Source organism: Armigeres subalbatus, chromosome 2 (assembly GCF_024139115.2).
Source record: "Armigeres subalbatus isolate Guangzhou_Male chromosome 2, GZ_Asu_2, whole genome shotgun sequence".
In the NCBI taxonomy this organism is placed as follows: Eukaryota; Metazoa; Arthropoda; class Insecta; order Diptera; family Culicidae; genus Armigeres; species Armigeres subalbatus.
The window spans coordinates 221,319,459-221,341,608 of NC_085140.1; the positions used below are offsets into that span (position 1 = coordinate 221,319,459).

Below are 22,150 nucleotides of genomic sequence, written 5' to 3' on the forward strand. Positions count from 1 at the left end.
GCTGGAAAAGTCGAGATAGGGGTTTAAACACGTACTAACTCTTCTTGAACTGGTGAACAATGGTAGTGAGAGGAACACACGGTAGTTCTTATTACTAAACAAATTCTCTTGCTTGAAATGGTCTTGTAGACAGAGCTAAATCCCGGGTGTGTAGCTTTATACTGGTGATATTCTAGAAGCAAGACAAGGATGTGGCTAGGGCTCCTATGCATGACCAAAAACAGTTTTACTGTTCTGTTTTCTCAAGAAAGGATTGATTTCCCATTGATGGGGGCGCGCCTTCAATGCGATTGCTTTCTGTGAAGGGTCTAAATAGCGGGACCTTGTCATGGTGCTATTGAAAAAAACAAAACAACAACTGTATCGAAACCGATACTTCATTGCTTATCAATAGTAATGAAGTAATTCGACATGCACTTAAACACCAAGGATACGGGTAACGCTACAATAGATCTTATAACTGGTCACAGTGGCACACCCGAACAGGAAAAAATGACAACTTGTATTAATGCCTGATCCTAATTACATGTTGAGAAGTACGTGTTTTGGCGATAAGGACTAAGTTCAAAAAGCTAGTTCTCGGATGTTTTCTAAACGATTGTCACGATTGTGTTACCCATCTCATCTAGTTTCTCCTAGCTATAGTTTATTATGTTTCCTGGAATGTTTATTTTTCGCTAGATCGGTTAGAGTAAAAACAGTACAGTACCATGCAAAATATTGAAAATTGCGATAACCATTTACAGCTTATTTCCTTGTCGTGTTTCTGAACACGACCTATGACCGAAGGTGGACGCCTGACGGCCTTCCGGATAATCCGGAACGTCCGTAAAAGTGGTCATTTTGGAAAGTTTGTCCTAGAGTAGCGCATTTTCTTCTATACCATATCTGACAACAATCTTGAAGTTAAAACACAGTTCTTACTCCGCTATGACCGTATGTGACCAAGAGATGACCTTCCGGATAATCCAGAACGACCGAAAAATGGCAATTTTAGGAAGTTCGTCCTTGAGCAACGCATTTTTTTCTAAACCATTTCTGATGGTGATATTTGAGCTAATGCACAGCTTTTACACTGCTACGACCGCAGGTGGCCACCAGACGGTCTTCCGGATAATCCGGAACCTCCGTAAAAATGGTCATTTTGGATAATTCGTCCTAGAGTAGCGCAATTTTTTCTAAGCCATTTCTGAGATCTTAGTTCATAGTTCTTACTCTGCGATGGCCGCAGGTGTCTAGTAGTCTTTCCGCAATTCTGGAACGTCCGTGAAAATGGTCGTTTTGTACAGTTCTTCCCAGACCAACATTTTTCTTCTAAACCATTTCTAATAATGACCAGCGAGTTATCAATGCATTTTACCATACAATATTGTATTAAGTTTTCACCTTCACCATAGATATAATAATAAACCAAGAATATAATACGCAAACAAATGAATTTTATCATAATAATACTTAAATAGTTTTTTTTTTGTTAAATATCTTGGCTGTGCATGCATATGCAAAGCCAAGATATTTAACAAAAAAAATTATTTTCGTACGGCCGAGTTGCCGAATGATATGCAATTAATTATAACTTAAATAGTATTCATTGATGGTAATAACCACATTGATGATGATGATGATGATGGTCCCGCCATATACCCCTACAAAGGTTTGAGCTAGACGATTTATCTTTAAAATAATTAATTGAATTTAATTTTTCAACAATTTAATCAGATTTGCAAAACAAAACAAAAACGATCTGATTACCATCACAGATATAAATTTCTTAACTTTCCATTACTATCCAGCAAAAATATTAAATGTAAAAAACTGTTTATTTCATCTACAGATTCTCATAAGCATCAGTAGTGATGCTTCGAGTGCATAAAAATGGTAAACTTGTGATACCTCTCGCACAGATTTCAAAAGTTCCACCAAGATCAGGTATTCGAGAAATATTGAATACCAAATCAATACCTCGTCTAAGTTAAATTATTCGACAAGTATGATGTGTTTGTAATGGCCATCTTAACTCCTGAAAATACCTTAAGACCTACCATACCTACTTGATGTACAGACAGTGCACTTTGCCATACTCGATGTACTGTTACTCAATGTGAATCCTGGCTAGTATGATCGGTATCGATAATAATGACGAGTGGTCAACCCCAACAAACATTTAATGCTGGTAAAGGTCTTATTTAGCCAAAAAGAAGCTACTTCAGCTAAAAATTAGATTTTTTGTTGGGATGTGATAGGAAGGCAAAAGACGGAATTCTAATTGGATGTAAGACACAAGATTTTCCTGCATTTCCACTTCTAACAGTTACTGCTAGACTAGTCAAATTGAAGGTACAGGATTGAAATGGAAACGATACGGAAATTCATTTCATATTCTAGCGGTTGCTGGCACATGGGAAATATGGATAAAGATACAAAGTAGGCGAATGAAATTAGCCTGAGATCGAACCCAAGGTCTCCTGCTCATAAGACAGAAACGGTAGCCATATGACTACCAAGCACACTTTTCTGAACACATCATATACACATCTCAAATAACTGTAGATGACAGCACGTTTAAATCCCACATATCCTGAGATATCTAACAAAGCTGGTTGATTCACATATCACCATCCAGCGGATGTAATACAAATTAAACAGTTTTTCAGAATATTGGTTTTCATCCTCAAATAGCTGTGTAGAAGACGGCCGCTCTCTAATATCACAGTTCCGAGGATATATAACCAAACTGGTGATCTCAGATGCACTAGCACTACTCTATAGAGTATAGTAGATAGAGTATAGTCTATAGTATTTGACAGTTGATTCTAAATAAAAATAACCAAGCGCTCGGCATTCGAAACTTTTACCGAAATTATTAACGACATCTCGGCTGTTGGATTCTCGGCAATTTATTTTACCGGCCTCGGCGAAATAAATTAAGTGTGTACGGATGAATTTTAAACATCATATTTTTTCAATACATTAGTTTACAATCCTCGAACAACTTTGTAGAAGACGGCAATTTTCTAAATCCCACATATCCCGAGATATCGAACTAAACTGATCTCTCATATACACTAGCGCTGCCTTACGGCTGAATTCTGAACTAAACAATTTCTCAACATATTGGTCTCCAGTATTTGAACAACATCGTAGAATTTCGAGACGAGCTGAAAGGGCTGAAAGTATCAGAAAGAGATATCGAACCACACTGATATTTTTATATACACTATTGCCGCTAAGTGGGAGGATTCCAAATCAATTTTTTTCTTGATTCATAGGGCCGCATGGGATTAAAGATGAATTTAGTTTTTTTTTCACTTCGCTAGGGTTTTTAGAATTGTTATAAAAAACATTACGCCGTTTATTGAGAAAATTGACTATTTTCACCGGTGTTCCGTTGGTTCCGGATCTCCCGGAGAACAAGCAGAACATCCATTAAACTCAAAAAATGTCCTCAATGAGAGTATATATTCCCTTTATTATTTTCCTGAAAAAATCACGTTGATATGATTTGAATTGGCTTCATTACAACGGATTTTCGGCCTGTTGTACTTTTTACAACACGCGAGTTCTCGTGTTATGAAAGTTGAAGCGAGTTGCGAAAGGTTAACGTTAACGAATGAAGAGTTTACGTGAATTCAAAGAGGAGGACACTTCATAATTATTGAATCACTGTCCTTGCCGGACATGTGATGTATTTTTACGCAGCATGCCCGACTTCTTCAATTTTTATTAGCACCTGTATCGCGGCCGCAGTTATCATGAATATTTCCAATAGTCCTGGAAACGCCATTCTCGAGTTTTTCTCGGTCTCGCAATGTGGACATGGATTTACTAATTTACTAATTATCAGGTTTATAATTTTAAGGTCACCTGTAATAATGTTCTCAAAATCGTTCCTTTTCAACTAGCTGTTCCATGTCAATACTGTTCGAATTTTTCAGGCAAGTGTGGATCCAAAGACAGCACTTGTAGAGCGTTAATGAATAAAGCTTCCAATAAATGATTAAATTTGTTATGATTAAATCATTCTATTCTATGATTAAAGATTATGATTAATGATTTATCCATTTTTGACAATTATTAATGATTATGGTTAACGATTAAATTAATTTTTGACAATGATTTACGATTATGATTACTGAATAAAACGTTTGGAGTTTGATTAACGATTACCGATCGTTATTAAATGTCGACACAATATGTATATGATTAATGATTAACATTAGATATGGTTAATGATTAATTTTTATGAATATCAATTTAAATTATTTGCATAGTGATCGATAATCAAGTAACCTTTCTACCAAATTGTGTTATTAAAAGGTATAAAAATTATATAATTATGATTAAAGATTAAATAATAAAAACTATGGATGCAATGGTTTAAATATTAATGAAAACACTCAAAACAATCATGAATATGATTAGTGATTAATGATTGAATCGTATTTTTTGTATGATTATGATTCATGAATAATGATTAAATAACCTATTATTCATTAATCATGATTAAATCTATGATTAATCACTAATGCCTGTAGCCGATTGTTGCCACTAGCCGTAAATGTACGAGTCTCAGATTTTGAAATTTTGGTTTGATCTGGAATTTTTGAAATCAGGGTGAGTGAAAAAATCTCTCTTGACTATCGATACCTATCTTAATAAACACATTTTCGTGGATGATATGCATAGGGGAAGGGGGGGCAATATGCCCTAGCTAAGCAAACACTGCTCTATTGTCTTATTTGTAACGCTATTCATGGGTATTTTTACATTATGCATCAGTTAAACAAGATAGCTAGTTGGTGCCATTCAAAAATTGTCAAAAATCGCAATCATATTGATAATATTCACGTTTCAAAAAAGTGGTGATATTTTGTTGCCGGAAAACTCATGAGGCAAAACGCCTTTCAGCTGGCGGCTCCTAGGGAACAAAGTACCACGCGTCGGCGAATCAGCATTCTAGTATGGATAGTCCGTGGAGACGCAAGTACTTTGTAGGTTATTGCCACTAGGGCGTTTTGCCTCGCCAAAATGTTAGATGTTTCTTCAAAATGTGGAAATTTTCGGTTTTTCCGACCTTCCCATGCACTATTTTGAAACTTTATTCGCCTATCCTACATAATTTTAGATCTAGTTTTGCTACGGACATGTTAATGACGGTAAATATGGGGGAAACCACAAAAGGCGTTTTGCATCGGGGGGCGTTTTGGGGCCTCTTCCCTACAGTTTAACAGTTTAATAATACATTGAATAAAAGCTGTACATCATTGTAGTATACCACTGGTATATCAGCATACTATTTTTATCGCTGATACTCAGTTGGGAAGTTGAGAAAAATGCATTAGACGAGATATTATATTGATTTTCTTCGATATCATGCAATTACGTCTTAAAAAAGACGTAATTCCAAAACGGGACCTACAATTTTTTTTCAAATTTCGTCCAGAGATGCAGTATAGCCTCAGAATTCAGCTCCAGGTGAAACCTTTGTCTGAATTCCGGGGTCTAATTACTCGCTTTACCACGTGTCGGGTGAATCATAACTGGGGACTTAAGCCACCCAAGCAGTCAACAAGCATTATTTATTACATCTAATCAATCATAAATCAGCATACTAAATGCTAATGACATTAGATCAGTTTTAACGATGTAAAGATGCATTTCTAGACCAACATTTGAAAAGGGCGTAACCGCCAAAATTTATTCCTTCTGTTTCTTTTTCTACATATATAGCTATACTAGCTTTATGTACCCGGCCTTGCTCGGAATTGCCAGTTTGGTTTTCAGTTTTTTACAATCAGAAAAAGATAAAACCAATTGGTCAACAGAGTAACTGTATTAACTTATTGATACTTCGTTATTTGACTAATAGAAGGCTTTTGGAAGCATTGATTGATCTAGAAAAAGGGATCGTTGGTTTGAATAGGCTTATTCCCGGCAAACGTCAATTGCTAAAGAAGGAAAAACATCCACCGATGCTTTATTCCGGGCAAACGCAAATTTTTAAAGAAGGGATCACACTCACCATTGCCTTATTCCGGGCAAATGCCTACTTTTAAAGAAGCAATCACATCCACCATCCAGAAGGAAACACATTAATTGTTGCTTTTCACTGGGCAAACCATGATTCCGATAAAGGGTAACAATAATCATTGCTCTATACCCAGCAAATGCATGCTTTCTATGAAAGATTTTTCTAATGCTGTTCATAATTATCCCAAATGGCCTTCATGTTAAATGACCTTAAGCCAAATATTGTTATGTTAATGGCCTGCTTCATTCAGGGATATGTCATTTTCAGGGAAGTGTCATATTCTGGGATATGTGTATCGGTAAGAATCATTTTTGGAAAATATCATTTTCGTTGAAGTCATTTTTGGGGAAATGTTATCAACGGGAAAATGTTATTGTCGAGGATTTGCTATTTTTAAGGAATTTGGGAAATTTGTTTTCGCAGCATTGTACAATGTGAAAGAACCTCAACCTAAACAATACCCCTCTCTCACACCATCCCCTTTTAAAATTACCTACCCACATCCACTAAAGTTGTTTCCTTAGGACATACAATATTTGATACAAATTTAGTTAAAATCGGTCATTGGGTTCTTAAAATCGATTGATAATTGGGGTTGATCGATTGCTGAACAATACCCCTCCCTCCATACCCTCCCTTTTTCAAAGAGCATCCCTTATCACGCTATCGTCGTCTCCTTAATATGAAGAAAGTGTGTTCCAAATTTGGTTGAAAACGGCCAATGCGTTCAGAAGTTACACTGAGTTGATCAATAACTAAGTAATACCCCTTCCCCCACACCCTCCCTATTTTCCAAAAAGCATTCATAATCCCAGTATCATCGTCTCCTCAAGATAAAGAATGTGTGTTCCAAATTTGGTTGAAATTGGCCAAGGGGTTCAAAAGGTACACTGAGTTGATCAATAACTTAGCAATACCCCTCCCCCCACACCCTCCCCCTTTTCCAAAGAGCATCCCCAACCCCCTCTATCATCGTTTTCTTAAGATAAAGAATGTATATTTAATACATTGTTACACAGATTTCTGCTATAATCATTTGCGACTCACTTCAAATTTTCACGAACAGTACTTTTTCACCCGCGATGGTTGCCGAATAGAAACAAATAAAACATCTTGCTGAAAGCAACATCAGTCGCATCTACAAAATAGTTTCCTTACCGAATGACCGTCGTTAAGGGGCGTGATCAATGTACTATCCATCCACATACAGGATGACAATCTGATGCAGTCTCATCGTTCTTGGCATGGAGTGAACAACCACGCGTAAATCAAAAGACAATCATCCGCGTCTGAGATTATCTTCGTTCGATAGATTGACGTTGAAGCATTCTCTCATTTTAGTAATATGGTAGTGAGATGATGTATAAAGAAGACAGGGAGGATGACAAATCCTACGCTCTGAGGATGATGTTTGGGCTCAGTGTACAGCGAGTATGCAACGACGGTATACATCGAGTACATATATTCAAGAAACAATAAAAAAAGTAGACAAATGCAAATAAATTATCCAAACATAACATGTAACAAATACATTAGTTACACATGTATTAGTTTTGATAGAGAATTTAGTTTGTTAATAACGGTCAGGGGAGCACCGTGGTTTGATCATCTTTCTCTTGCGCGTGCACAAAAAGGATAGGATTTGTTTTCATTGGGAAACGCTTCGGCAAATGTATTGAAATGGGGGTGTTTTACGTGTTTTACAGCAAAGTATTTAGTATCCAGCTTTCCACGTTCACCATAATGGCGGCTGCTATAAATTAATCTGACAGTAACTGCTTCCGACGCTGAACTGTTCCCGACGCATCCGACGGTGGTCGTATCTTAGCAACTATTTTCATATTGTTTATTTATTGTTACATGAGCTGACGAAACTGGTGGAAATTCAATTTTCGTAACATGCATGCATAATTGGAACTATATATTAAATTGCCGAATATATTGACCATTTTTGTCTATTCTAGGTGGAAGAAGTAAAATTTGGCATTCAAATGTAGCCACACCGATTCCAGCCATACCATCCATCATTCTAGCACTAAGAATCGAGTATTTCCGAGGGTATGCAATGGAAGGGACTCCATGTAACCTTACCAACCTTACCAAATACCTTGTGGAGTTATATAACAAAGTGGAGTTAGATGGAAAATATTCAATGTTCAAGAAAATATCATTCGCACGTAAAATTGCGCACATATTTTTATCATATCCGCAAAGATAATTGCCAACAGCGTTCCGAAGGCTAATAATTGAATTATACTACGTTGTGCAGAATTGTTAGAAAATATATTATGTTGCGACGAAGGGCAAGGGTAACAGTAATTTTCTATTTAAATATCTTTCAATCTGTTTGATTTAGCTCATTTCTGATGTTTTTTTGGCTGGTTAAGTTTTGAAACTACATAAAATAGGAAATCAAATGGAATATTATCAGCTCAATTTCAATACGTTTATAAGACTCACAATAAATTAAAAATTAACGTGAAAACAGCAAGAGAAAATAGTACAAAATAGATAAATAAATTCTAAACAAATCGAATTTATTTATCTATTTTGAACTATTTTCTCTTGCTTGACTAAATAAATTATATAAACCTGTTTTGCCTGTTTTGGCTTCTCTGAGAGTGACTTAATAACTTCGTTTTTACTCATCAACTCAGTGTCATAAAGTTGCATGGAGTAGGGGTTGTCCGGAATTTGCTTCGAAGAAGTCACTTGAGAGCATATTTCTCCGTCCCTTCCATCGGATCCCCCGGAAGTTCTTAGGTCCGAGTGGTAAAACTAAACTAAAAACTTGCCTCTCTGACTAGACAAGAAGATCTGGAAATCTCGATAATTAATAATATGGTACGCTACCCAAGACGCTACCGGTGTATCATTTGAATTTCAAATTGTCGTTCTTCCACCTAAAACATAAAAATGATGAAATATATTTGTTAAAATAATTATTATTTTTTAATTATTCCAAGCATTTTACGACAATAATTGAATTTCTTCCAGTTTTTTCATGTAGTGCCTGCTTACGTTACAATAAATAAACAATATGAAAAAAGTTGCTAAGATACGACCACCGTCAGAAGCGTCGGAATAAGTTCAGCGTCGGAAGCAGTTACTGTCAGATTTATTTATAGCAACCGCCATTATGGCGAAAGTGGAAAGCTGGATTAAGGAGAAAAGTATAATGCTACGTTTAGACAGTTTAAGTGAATTCAGCAAGTCGCTTGAATTAAACGATAATAGAACGTTAGAAAAACTCATATAAATACAGTCACTCTCAAAATTGAGCGTACAGCATGGATTAGATGAATATATTCAACAATTCCAAAGGAAATTTAATTGTTGGCTCGGTTGTTTTTAATGCATTTCAATATTCATCCATTCCTTCAATGTATGCGTAATGGTTGTTTTTTTTTCTCTTAAGTTCATTTATTTGAAAATAATCTCAAAATACGCCTATTAGATGTGGCAAAATTGAGCGTACAGCGAATTTTTTTCTATAAAATTTCTTATTATAAACACGATTAATGTATTTTAATATTGTTTTTTTTTTCATGATTATATTTATAATAATAAACATCCGCTACTTAAACATTTAATGTTTTGAAATTAAACCATATTTTAATCAAAATGGCGAACAAGTAAGATGTATAAACAATGCTTTTTAACAATTCAATGTTACTGTGCAAAATAGATGCTTTAAGATATGAATTTCTCCGGCATCGTGTCTTATATATGATAGATTATCGAAATCGAGCGAGACATACGATAAATTTGGGAAAATTCAGTCGGTAAATGATGAAAACAGATGTAAACATACAGAGAAATCGACAAATGTTGGGAATGGCATATTTCAAATTAAGTATAACTTTATTTAAAAGCCGATGTATAGGTAGCTTATACGCTCAGGACACTTATTAATAATAATATTAATAAAAGAGCAGCACACGGATACATTATAATATGTCATTTTTTATTTGAAGACTCAGTCACCGTAGGAACAAATTTGGTTGAATCATTCAAATTCACCAAGATATCATTAAATAAGCTACCGAACTCTTAAAAAAGTTTATTTTTACTCGCCACATGGAAATCATCCAATTGTATCCCTTATGGTAACAGATCGTGGAGTTTAATCCAAATTTAATTATGAAATTACGATTTTAAGCTATATTTTCAATATTCAATCATAAGTGCACTACGGGGTCGAAAAGCTGTTTTTATGTACGGTACCTTAACATGCACCTTGTACTTTTAGAATTTGACTGTGAATGATTGGATTCAATAATATTACTCTTAATGATAGACCTGAGACAATAATCGAGCTTTAAAACAAATTTAAGTTAAAGAAATACTAAATTTGAATTATGTCATTCCTAACTTTTGTTATTTTCTCTATATGTTTACATCTGTTTTCATCATTTACCGACTGAATTTTCCCAAATTAATCATATGTCTTGCTCGATTTCAATTATCTATAATATATAAGATACGATGCCGGTAAAACATAAAAGTTAAAGCACAGACAAACAGACGTAACAGTTTGAACATTTTTCAGAAAAATCCATCGCCTAACTCCTCTACCACCATCTTGCGAGCATGTTGCACGAAACAATGTTTCGTATGACATTGTCACCAGAAGGCGCTGGAGTGAAATATCAAACACGAAGGATTACGACGCTAGCGCCTCTAGTTGTGAAACGCGCAATCGATCAAATTTGAATTGGTCGTTGAAGCCATGGTCGATGGAAATTTCTCTAGTGTTACGTCTGTTTGTCTGTGGTTAAAGCATCTATTTTGCCCAGCAGCATTGAATTGTTAAATAGCAATATTCTTACCTCTCACTTCAAGACAAAATTTTCAAAACGACTTATCTGCTTTTGTAAACAAAGATTCAAACGACGATTCGACGAATCTGATAGCTCTCCCACGCAAACCAACACCACCAATAGGTAGGTGAAGGTTTCCGCTACCTGTTGATGGTGTTGGTTTGTGTGGTAGAGCTATCAGATTCGTCGAATCGTTGTTTGAATCTTTGTTTACAAAAGCAGATAAGTCGTTTTGAAAATTTTGTCTTGACTTGTTCGCCATTTTGACCAAACCATGGTTTAATTTCAAAACATTGAATGTTTAGGTAGCGGATGTATATTATTATAAATATAATCATGAAAAAACAATATTAAAATACATTAATCGTGTTTATATTAAGAAATTTTATAGAAAAAAATTGCTGTACGCTCAATTTTGTCACATCTAATAGGCGTATTTTGAGATTATTTTCAAATAAATAAACTTTAGAGAAAAAAATGCAACAATTTTATATACGCATACATTGAAGTAAGGGATGAATATTGAAATGCATTAAAAACAACCGAGCCAACCATTAAATTTCCTTTGAAATTTCCGAATGTAGTCAAGTAATCCATACTGTACGCTCAATTTTGAGAGTGACTGTATGAATATGTACATTACACACACTCTTAGGGTAACATCAGCAGTGATTCAAATTGTTCGGGGCTGTCAGTTTGAATATGAATCTGAAACATTCATTTTCCCAGCAGCTGTACAAGATTCATTTTTTATACCAGTCAAATGTCAAAAAATAAAACTGGTATAACGCTCCGTTCTATTTTCTGCAGATTTGAACCACGATTGAATCACGAGATTCAAATATTTTCCAATTGTTTTGGTGTATGAATGCGTCATTTTATCTACGGATCAATCCACTTTGCAATTACGGCGCCTTTCTTGGCGCCAACATGATGATTTCATTTAATTGAAAATTTGAAAAACATGAATAGAACACTGCTGGGAAAACCAGCGAGTTTGTTCTATTTGGCTTCAGATTCAAACTAGAATAGTGGTCGAAAATTTGGAATGCAACTGAATCACTCCTGATTTCACTATACTAGACACTCATTTGGATACACATCGGTGGGGATCGTCTTATGCAACATCAAAGCGCCAATTAGACAAAGCTTAAAAATTTCATATTTTTTTGTTAACCCCTTGGTGCGCGTGCGCCGAATATCACTCATCTCACTTTACCTCAATATTTTTGAAACCTTGTTCGCAAGTTGCTCTCAGTGCCACGAGATCTCAGCTCGTGAGTGTCGCCACAAGCCGCGCTCGATTTTTGACAGCTCCATTTTTGTGATTTTTGCGATTTTTGTTAGCAGAAGCAGTGAAGCGTCATTTAATTCAAAACGTTTTCTTGAAAGGTGTATTAAAATGTCTATCGGTGTTCCAATCAAGGTCCTGCACGAAGCGGAAGGACACATTGTAACGTGTGAAACTATTACCGGCGAAGTGTACCGGGGAAAACTTATTGAAGCGGAGGACAACATGAACTGCCAGATGACGCAGCTAACCGTAACCTATCGTGACGGAAGGACCTCGAATCTGGAAAATGTCTACATTCGTGGATCGAAAATTCGCTTCATGATACTGCCGGATATGCTGAAGAATGCCCCCATGTTCAAAAAACAAGGAGCCAAAACTGGTACAGCCGGCAGGGGTAAATCGGCGATTCTGCGAGCGCAAGGTAAGCTTTCCAAAGTGGTAGCACTCTGTTCAAGGAGGGAGATTTATAATTTGTTCAGCTTATTGGCTATCTACATTTCTCTAACCGATAATAATATATTATTTAACTGATATTCCGAATCTGGCATCATAATCGAATAGTTAATTATGTCAATTCATATATTGCAATACTGCGAGTTTTCTAAGCCAAGTTACTATCTTTGCATTCGTATATCATGAGGCTATAACACAATGATACTTTTATGCCCAGGGGAGTCGAGATAATTTCCGAACCGAAAATTGTCTTGACCGGCGCCGGTAATCAAACCTAGCCACCGTGATCATGGTGCTTTTTTCAAAGCAGTAATGAATAAAGCTTTCGATGAATGATTAAGGCTCAAATTACCGTCATCCAGTCATTGACGAGAAAGATAGCCACGTGCTCTTATACCACCCCCCCAGTCATAAAACCACCCACCGCGGTTAAAAAGCAGTCTCCTGCTGGATGGGGAAGTATTTTTGTTTCAAAACAACATTATCCAATAGCGAAGACATAATTATATCTGGTGGATGCTTCATTTGGTTGTATTTCGCTTTAGTTTTCAAAAAAACTGCCTTTTGCAACATTTTTTCCCAAGAGGGGAAATCGACGATTTACTCTCACGCTCTCTTATATATCTCTTGGTGAACATGAACTATACGATTTCCTTTACCCACTTACCCCGCTGTACCTTAGCTTTTATACCGTTGTATAACCCGATTTGGTAGCCTTAGAGAAAGATCACTTGAATATTTATTATTAAAGAGTGAAATAAAATTTTATTAACAAATGGCGAAAAGGCTCAAAAACTTGCTCAGCAGTTCGAGAGTGCCGATAATTTTAGTCTAGGTCTAACTAGTCCAATTTAGGATCAGGTTACACGGAGCTTCGAAGACATTCTCAACCAAGATAATGTTTTTGACCCTTCGTTGGGAACTAATTTGGATGAAGTGAGATCTATTACTAGAATTTAAAAATATGAAAGCCCCGGGTGCTGATGGTATTTTCTACATACTTATCAAAAAACTTCCTGAGAGCTCTTTATCCTTTTTGGTTAATTTATTTAACAAATGTTTTCAATTGGCATACTTCCCAGATAAATGGAAAAACGCCAAAGTTGTTCCAATTTTAAGACCGGACAAAAATCCAGCTGAGGCTTCTAGTTATCGCCCAATCAGTTTGCTTTCTTCAATAAGCAGACTGTTTGAAAAGATTATTTTAAATAGAATGATGGTTCATATTAATGACAATTCTATTTTTGCTGATGAGCAATTCGGTTTTCGCCATGGGCATTCAACCACTCATCGGTTATTAAGAGTTACGAACTTAATTCGGCTCAACAAATCTGAAGGATATTCGACTGGAGCAACTTCTTTATATAGAGAAAGCATTTGACAGTGTTTGGCACGAAGGTTTGATTGTAAAATTTATGAATTTTAATTTTCCTCTGTACATTATTAAACTGATCCAAAATTATTTATCAGATCGCTCACTGCAGGTAAACTATCAGAATTCTAAATCTGATAGATTACCTGTAAGAGCTGGTGTTCCCTAAGGCAGCATACTGGGGCCCATATTGTATAACATTTTTACTTCTGACTTACCTGATTTACCACCAGGGTGTCAAAAATCTTTGTTTGCAGATGACACGGGCCTCTCAGCCAAAGGGCGAAGTCTTCGTGTCATTTGTAGTAGATTGCAAAAAAGTTTGGATATTTTCTCCACTTACTTGCAAAAATGGAAAATTTCCCCGAATGCTTCCAAAACTCAGCTTATATTTTTTCCACATAAGCCGAGAGCTTCTTATTTGAAACCTTCTAGCAGATATATTGTCACCATGAATGGGGTTCCAATTAATTGGTGTAGCGAAGCTAAATATTTAGGACTTCTGCTAGATCAAAAATTAACTTTTAAAAATCACATTGAAGGCCTTCAAGCCAAATGTAACAAATATATTAAGTGTCTATATCCACTTATAAACAGAAAATCAAAACTTTGTCTTAAGAACAAACTTTTGATTTACAAACAAATTTTTAGACCTGTTGTATGCTGTGCCAATATGGACTAGTTGCTGCAATACCAGAAAGAAGGCACTCCAGAGGATTCAAAATATAATTTTGAAAATGATTCTGAAGTTGCCTTCGTGGTATAGTACCAATGAACTTCATAGAATTTCTAATATTGAGACATTGCAACAAATGTCCAACAAAATAATTTCCAATTTTAGACAAAAATCGTTGCAATCTTCTATTGCAACGATTAACTCCTTGTACCCTTAGTATAAAAAAGGTTAAGTTTAGTTTAAGTTGAAAACATTGTATAATTCCTACATGGTTCAATTAAACCAGATGAAAAATTCTAACTGCCAGAGGCAATTGAAATGTATTACAGTCGCCTCTCCACATCTCGATATTGAAGGGACCATCGAGATAGGGAGAGATCGAGAAATGGAAGGAAAATTGAAAAGGGGACTAAATCCAAAAAAAGCTCGTTGCTATGAAAAACGACAACAAAACAAATGTCGTTTCCTGTTGTTGATGTGTTTGTTATGGTCCAAAGATGGTCTAGTAGCCTAAAAACTTGAATATATCGACATAAAGAGAGTGATTCCTGAACAAAAAATGATCAGAACTCATCGAGATAGGGAGGTTATCGAGATGTAGAAAGCCCATATGTATGTAGATCGAAGGGACTAAGGAAACCATCGACATAGGGAGAGATATCGAGATATAGAACATCGAGATGTAGAGAGTCGATTGTAATAACTAGTCGACCCGGCAGACGTTGTCCTGCATAGTAGGCGAAAATGCGCGTTGTGAACTGCCTATGCAAAATTCCCATACTAATCCTAATTTTAGTATTTCACTACTTAATCGACTTTAGAAATGATTTTTGCATGAGGAAATATCATATAAACCCGTCGAAAACTATAACGAACGTATCTGCTGAAGGAATGAAGAAAATCCATCCAGCCGTTTTTGAGTTATGCGGATACGAACACAGACCATTTCATTTTTATTATATAGATAACTAAAACTGTTACATAGCAAAGAAGGATGATAGTGTTTAGGAAACACGGAACACCTAGTCTAAGAGATGAATGCATGTATTAGATAATTAGCAAAAAAAAATTAGTTCAAAAAATTGTTATTATTCAAAGCATTTAATTTGATTATTCATAATCATTAATCATATCCTTCGTTTATCATTAATCATACACACATTGTGTCAATATTCAATCATGATCGATAATCGTTAATCATACTCCATACGTTTTTGCCTTTCTCGTACAACAAAGTTGTATCGAAAGGCTATCATTTCACTCCGAAAACGAGCTTTTTATAGAAGCCTCAGAAACCCATAGTGTCATTTGCCAATCGACTCAGCTCGAAGAGCTGAGCAAATGTCTGTCTGTCCGTGTGTATGTGTGTGCACAAATAAAGCTAAGAAAAACATTAGACAACTTTTCATACAGAAATCCTCAACCGATTTTCTCGCCACAAGTTTCCTACGACAGGGGACAAAGCCTAGTTGATCACTATTGAATTTTGTACCAATCGACCGTTGCATTTGAAAGCTATAAAGAAAATGGTACATCAAACCATATTAATGCATATAAGGTTGATGTCTTGGCTAAATGCAAGAAAGGCAGTATCACACCTCGGTGAATTATTTTTTTTCATTCATTATAACCATTAATCGTTGTCAAAAATGAATTAATGAATAATCATAATTTTTTATCATAACAATTTTAATCATTCTTTGGAAGTAACGCTGTGGCTGAAATTTCTGGGATGAAATGAGTCCCAAAAATGCGAATTGTTGTATCAACCAAGTTGAATGATTGAATAAAGGATTAAGAATGAATGAAGTATAAAGAATAAATACTGCGGGACACTCGGAGATGCAGATGGACCAGATTCTCACCACCCTGGGATAAGGAGCCACACAAAGCGGAAGGAATGCTAAGATTCCGGTCCTCACTGAGAAGCCTCATACCCCAATCGAAAACCTGCCATCACAAATTTTGTCTATTTTATAAGTGTTTTTTTCTCTATCAAATTTTATTCTTAAGATCATTAGGTTTATTTCAAAGTGTCTAGTTTTAGTTACAACCATTTTATAGTGGTAATTTTAATTCAAAATAACTGGCGAAGCCCTTGGTTTGCTCCCAAGGCGGCCCTTCTGGCCTTCCTCTTCCCAAGTTTGGCCCACGAAAGGAATCTTCCTGATTCCTTTCCTTATTGGTGTTGAACTTATTATTATAATTTTATAAAACACCTAAATGAAGAAAATAAAAAAAAATGAAGAAAACATATTAAAAAAGGAACATAGAAAAAGGAACAAAAAAGAAAAGGAAAAAAAAGAACATAGAAAAATTAAGGAAGAAGAAAACAGAAAAAAGAAATAGGAAGATAATGAAGAAGCGACAAGGAAGAAGACAGAAGAAAGAAGGAGGAAATAAGAAATAGAAAGAAGTGGGAAAGAAGAAGGAAGAACTATGAACAGAGAGGGAAGAACGAAGCTTGAAGAAAGAAAAAGGAATAAGGAACCAAGAAGGGGTGATATAGAAAAAAAGAAAAAGAAAGAGGAGGAAAAAAGAGAGAATGAAGTAGGAAGAAGAAAGAAGAAAAGAGAAAAATACAAAAATAAAGAAGTAATCTTGGAAATAATAATAAAGTCTTGTTCCTTTCTAGGCAACGTCCAAATTTCTTGTGCTGCACAAACAAAAAAATAGAATCTATATATAGGGGGAATGACGGCTTTGACAGGTTTTGTTCTATTATTGGCAGGGGGGTTTTTTATGACTGACTAGGCTCAGATTTGGCCTAAGCATTCTTTGCATATCAAAGAATATTGTGGCTAAATTTCATAAAATTTGGTTGACAAAAACCCCCTGCCAATAATAGAACAAAACCTGCCAAAGCCGTCTTTGCCCCTATATCTTTTTCTTCTATATATTAAAAATGAAATGGTCTGTGTTCGTATCCGCATAACTCGAAAACGGCTGGATGGATTTTCTTCATTCCTTCAGCAGATATGTTCGTTACAGCTTCCGACGGGTTTATATGATATTTCCTCATGTAAAAATTACGAGTAAGGGTGAGTAAATGGTGAAAACTGAAATAAGGATTTGTATAGGAATTTCGCTTGAACAGTTTAGAACGCGCATTTTCGCCTACTATGCAGGACAACGTCTGCCGGGTCGACTAGATCATCAACAAAATCATCAAGAAGATCGGGAAGAAAAACACTGTCAATAATTTGTCGATATCTAGAAACCATAGAGCTTGTGGCTGCCCGAAAACGGAATATAAACGATTGGAGCTGTTGAAAATCCAATAAATTGAGATTGTTATGAATATCCCAAATTTCTGAGTTAGAATTGTTTCGTTGATAATTGGATTTCATTTCTATAAGGTCAGATAATATATTCGACCTCGACGGAGAGAAAACAGATTTTGAAATAGATTGATGGTTTAAAAAACATCGACAATACAAAGTGTCCTCTTTATTAACTGAACAGTCCTTATATTAAACTCTGCTGCTGACAAACTTTCTTAGCCGTGCGGTAATACGCGTGGCTATGAAGCAAGAACATGCTGAATGTGGCTGCGTTTGATTCCCGGTGTGGTCTAGGAAATTTTCGGGTTGGAAATTGTCAATTGTGTTGAGCCTCATGATATACGAATGCAAAAATGGTAACTTGGCGGAGAAACCTCGCAGTTAATAACTTGGAAGAGCTTAATGAACACTGCTGCAAGGCGGCAATGTCCCAGTGGGGGATGTAATGCCAAGAAAAAGAAGAAGAAGCCGACAAACAAGCAAATGATCGAATCCGAATTATTACCATATAGTCAAAATCGTCCTTGGTTTCTAGTCCTACTACTACTTAAAGTGATTATACAATAAGGGCGACAATTCCATTCACTTTGGGACAAGTCTCAATGCTCAATGCTGTTTTCAGACTTTTCTTCTATATGCTTTTAGTTTTATATATTTTCTCAAAACGAGAAACGCACTAAGATCGCTAGGTGGATTAATCAGTTTTTATTTTATTTTTACAGCTGCAAGAGGTCGAGGTCGAGGAGGCGGCGGTGGTGGAGGTGATACAACTTAGATTTTTTTTATAAATAAGAATATATTGCTAACTGATTTCTTTTCTGTAGGTGGTGGTGGTTCCGGTAATCGTCAACAAGGCAAGGGTAACTGGCAAGGTCAAGGACCTTCCGGTGGCAGAGGACGTGGGGGATTATAATTTTAAGTTAACATAAATAGTGTATAAGGAATTCAGAATTTGTCAATCGCAAAAAGATTTGTGAAATATACCTTCATGAGAATCATCTTACAAAATACTGTTATTGGTTTTGATAAGTGGCTTGCAATCTCAAAAAATTGTCAATAGTAGCTCTCACACTTTAACTAATATAAACGTCTTATTACTTTGAAGTGCAAAAACTGAGGTAATGGTTGTAATTGGAAATTACAAAAACAAAAAGGAAACTAATGTAAGAATGCACTACAAAGTATACGTAAAGGCTATAGGATCACTCCAAAACCGAACTTTTTATAGGAGGCTCGGAGACCCATAGTGTTATATCTAGACCAACATTTGAAAAGGGCGTAACAGCCAAAATTTATTCCTTCTGATTCTTCTTCCACATATATAGCTTTATATGTAGACGAAGAATCAGAAGGAATAAATTTTGGCTGTTACGCCCTTTTCAAATGTTGGTCTAGATATACCAATCGACTCAGCTCAACGAATTGAGATGATGTCTGTATGTGTGTGTGTATACAAAAATGTGAGACACACTTTTTGGTACTTAGCATTATCCGATGTGCTTGCAACAAATTGCAATCGACGCGGCTTGCGGTCTAGTTGTTTCCTATTAAAAATTGGCCCGATCGGTCATTGCGTTCCAAAGTTATTAAAAAGACATTGTTTTTTGCCAAGGGTCCCCCTTGGAATTTTTTTTTTGAGCGGATGTATTAAACTGCTTCGCTGGACTTCCAGGTTTCTCTGCAACCGACTGATTTTTTTCGGAAAATGCTTTCTCTGTATATTTTTTTAAAACTATTTCGTTTATTTGACAGGCTCAGGTGTGTATGACACTTAACGGAGCCGAGACTCTTTATGATATTTACAATCTATAGTGTATAAGGAATTCAGAATTTGTTAGTAAGGGTTGAGGGACATAGACCAAGATACTCGTAGTGACTCTAGGTTAGATTGCGTAAATTCAGAAGGGAAAAGCTTGGGATTTAGGTTTGATGTCTAACGTTATAATCTGATACGTATTTTTGAAATATTTTGTCAAAACATAGGTTTTATTCTAGAAAACTCGAAAAAAATCTGACGTCAATTTGTCACATTCGAACAAATGGACGCATACTTGTCACACCGGGATAAATGGACGCATATTTGTCATACTAAAAAAAGAGATATAATAATCACATAAAAAGACACATAGCACTGCGTGATGTGTCCTGAGGTCCGTCCATAAAATATACCACGCTTTTAGGGTCATCTACAATCCACGTAAATAGTTAAGAAGGGTGGCTGGTAAGTATGCAAGGTCTTTCCCTACTTTCAGAATTTATATGGACGTTTGTTCATGAAAGAAAAGGGGAAGTATTACATTGTCCAGAACTTCTCCAAATATAACGTGAAGAAAAGAATGAAACTGTGACATAATTAAAATATTCAAGGACCATAAAAATGTGATAAAAAGGACGATCAATGAAACACGATTTTTCCTCTTCGGTAACAACAGGTTGAACCACTTTCATTAAAGAAGTTTTCTTTTCTTCTTCAATTCCTTGAGGAGCATTTTGCCAACGTACATTTGTATCAAATCAAAAGAGGATGAATCCTTTACAACCAACATTAATTCCTTCTTGAAAAACAACTAGCAGTATTTAAGGTCTTTACTGTTGATATTGTTTGCGTATGCAAGTTCATAGCGACTTTTTTTCCAAACACCACTTTTCGCATGGAATCCATGTACAGGCGTGGCTTGCAGTGTTTTATCGCATACTCCAAAACGGTGAGCATTGAAGAAGTCAGTTGCTTGCATATCAAGTACGTCAACATTGTTCTTTGCATTGCCAACCACAGACTTAAAATTTCATAACTGACGACACGTTCATAGCGCATTTTGGAATCAAACGCCGCATGGAAAAAGTCAGCGGCCTTTAACGTATGTCTCGATTCAATGTTCTCCTACAATATGCGCTCGACCTGAATTTCATTACTGTTTATGAGTAGGGTAATGTGCTGGAATAAATTCCAGTTCTTATTTTGCGTTAGTAGCGTTTTGTAGAGATGTGCGTTAAGTAAATAGTGATTGGACATAAGACTCGACATCGTGCCAATGAAGCCTCGGCTTAAGTCCTCACCCCTGAACCACGCTCGCGCAGAATCTTTGGGAACTATGGAAAATAGCCACCGTCCAAGTTCATTGTGTGACCAATTCATTTGCCAATTTTGAAGAGTACTCTGACGAACTAATGGGAAAAACTCGTTGTTCGAAATTTGCCTATCGTAAACTTCACCTTTTTCTCTGTATATGTTATAGATACTTCCGAATCGCAAATTCGACTTCGACCGGAGAAAGTATGTCATTATCACGGAACTCAGGGTGAGAAAAACGTAATATGCGGGCGGTGATTCGGAGAAGAAGCTTAAGATTCGGGTAATATCTAATCATCAGCCCTTCTAGAAATGTATTGTCGTGCAAAGTAAGACACACTAGTGCAGCGTTACTCTGCTCGCTAGAAATTTGCAATCAACATCGGTGTTCAATGAGAAAGCGATATCAGATACTTGTGGATTCCAGGCAGGGCCGAACCACCAGAGGACATTTTTCTGTAATTGGCCTGGAAATGTCCCTCGAGAAATCAAATCTGCAGGATTGTCGGCGGTTCCAACATGATACCAGTTAATTGATGGCAGATGTGTACAAATCTCTGCCACACGATTGGCGACAAAAGTTTTCCACTTTGATGCGCCACCAGCTAGCCACGCCAATACAACTCTAGAGTCAGAAAATGCTCAGATCTCGTGAAATGTCGTATCGAGAAGAGCAGCTTTCACGTTAGTCATCAAACGTGCGAGAATAACAGCAGCACACAACTCTAGCCGAGGTATTGTTGATCTGCCATTACCGATGGGTACCAGTTCAGATTTGGCACACAGAAGATGAGAAGAGTAATTTCCATAGACGTCCAAAGCGCGTATGTAGATGCAAGCGCCCATTGCCACATCGGATGCGTCGCAGTAGCCGTGCAGGTAGAGACGAGACTAATTTCGCATGCTGATTACTCTTCGTGGGATCTGTATTGATGATGTATTGAGAAGTGGGAAACTTTGCAGCAAATCAAACAATTCTTTAGATAACTCACCGGGGCCCTCCTTAGCCGTGCGGTAAGACGCGCGGCTACAAAGCAAGACCATGCTGAGGGTGGCTGGGTTCGATTCCCGGTGCCGGTCTAGACAATTTTCGGGTTGGAAATTGTCTCGACTTCCCTGGGCATAAAAGTATCATCGTGCTAGCCTC

General features: G+C 36.3%; 1 protein-coding gene across 1 annotated transcript; it reads left to right on the plus strand.

Moving 5' to 3' along the window:
- The first annotated feature begins 12,120 nt into the window (after nt 1-12,120).
- Nucleotides 12,121-18,941, plus strand: LOC134215923 (small nuclear ribonucleoprotein Sm D3). The gene is made up of 3 exons (XM_062695000.1): nt 12,121-12,569; nt 18,656-18,694; nt 18,758-18,941. Exons 1-3 carry the CDS (start codon nt 12,257-12,259, stop codon nt 18,844-18,846), a joined length of 441 nt encoding a protein of 146 aa, XP_062550984.1. The 5' UTR covers nt 12,121-12,256; the 3' UTR covers nt 18,847-18,941.
- The last annotated feature ends 3,209 nt before the right edge of the window (nt 18,942-22,150 follow it).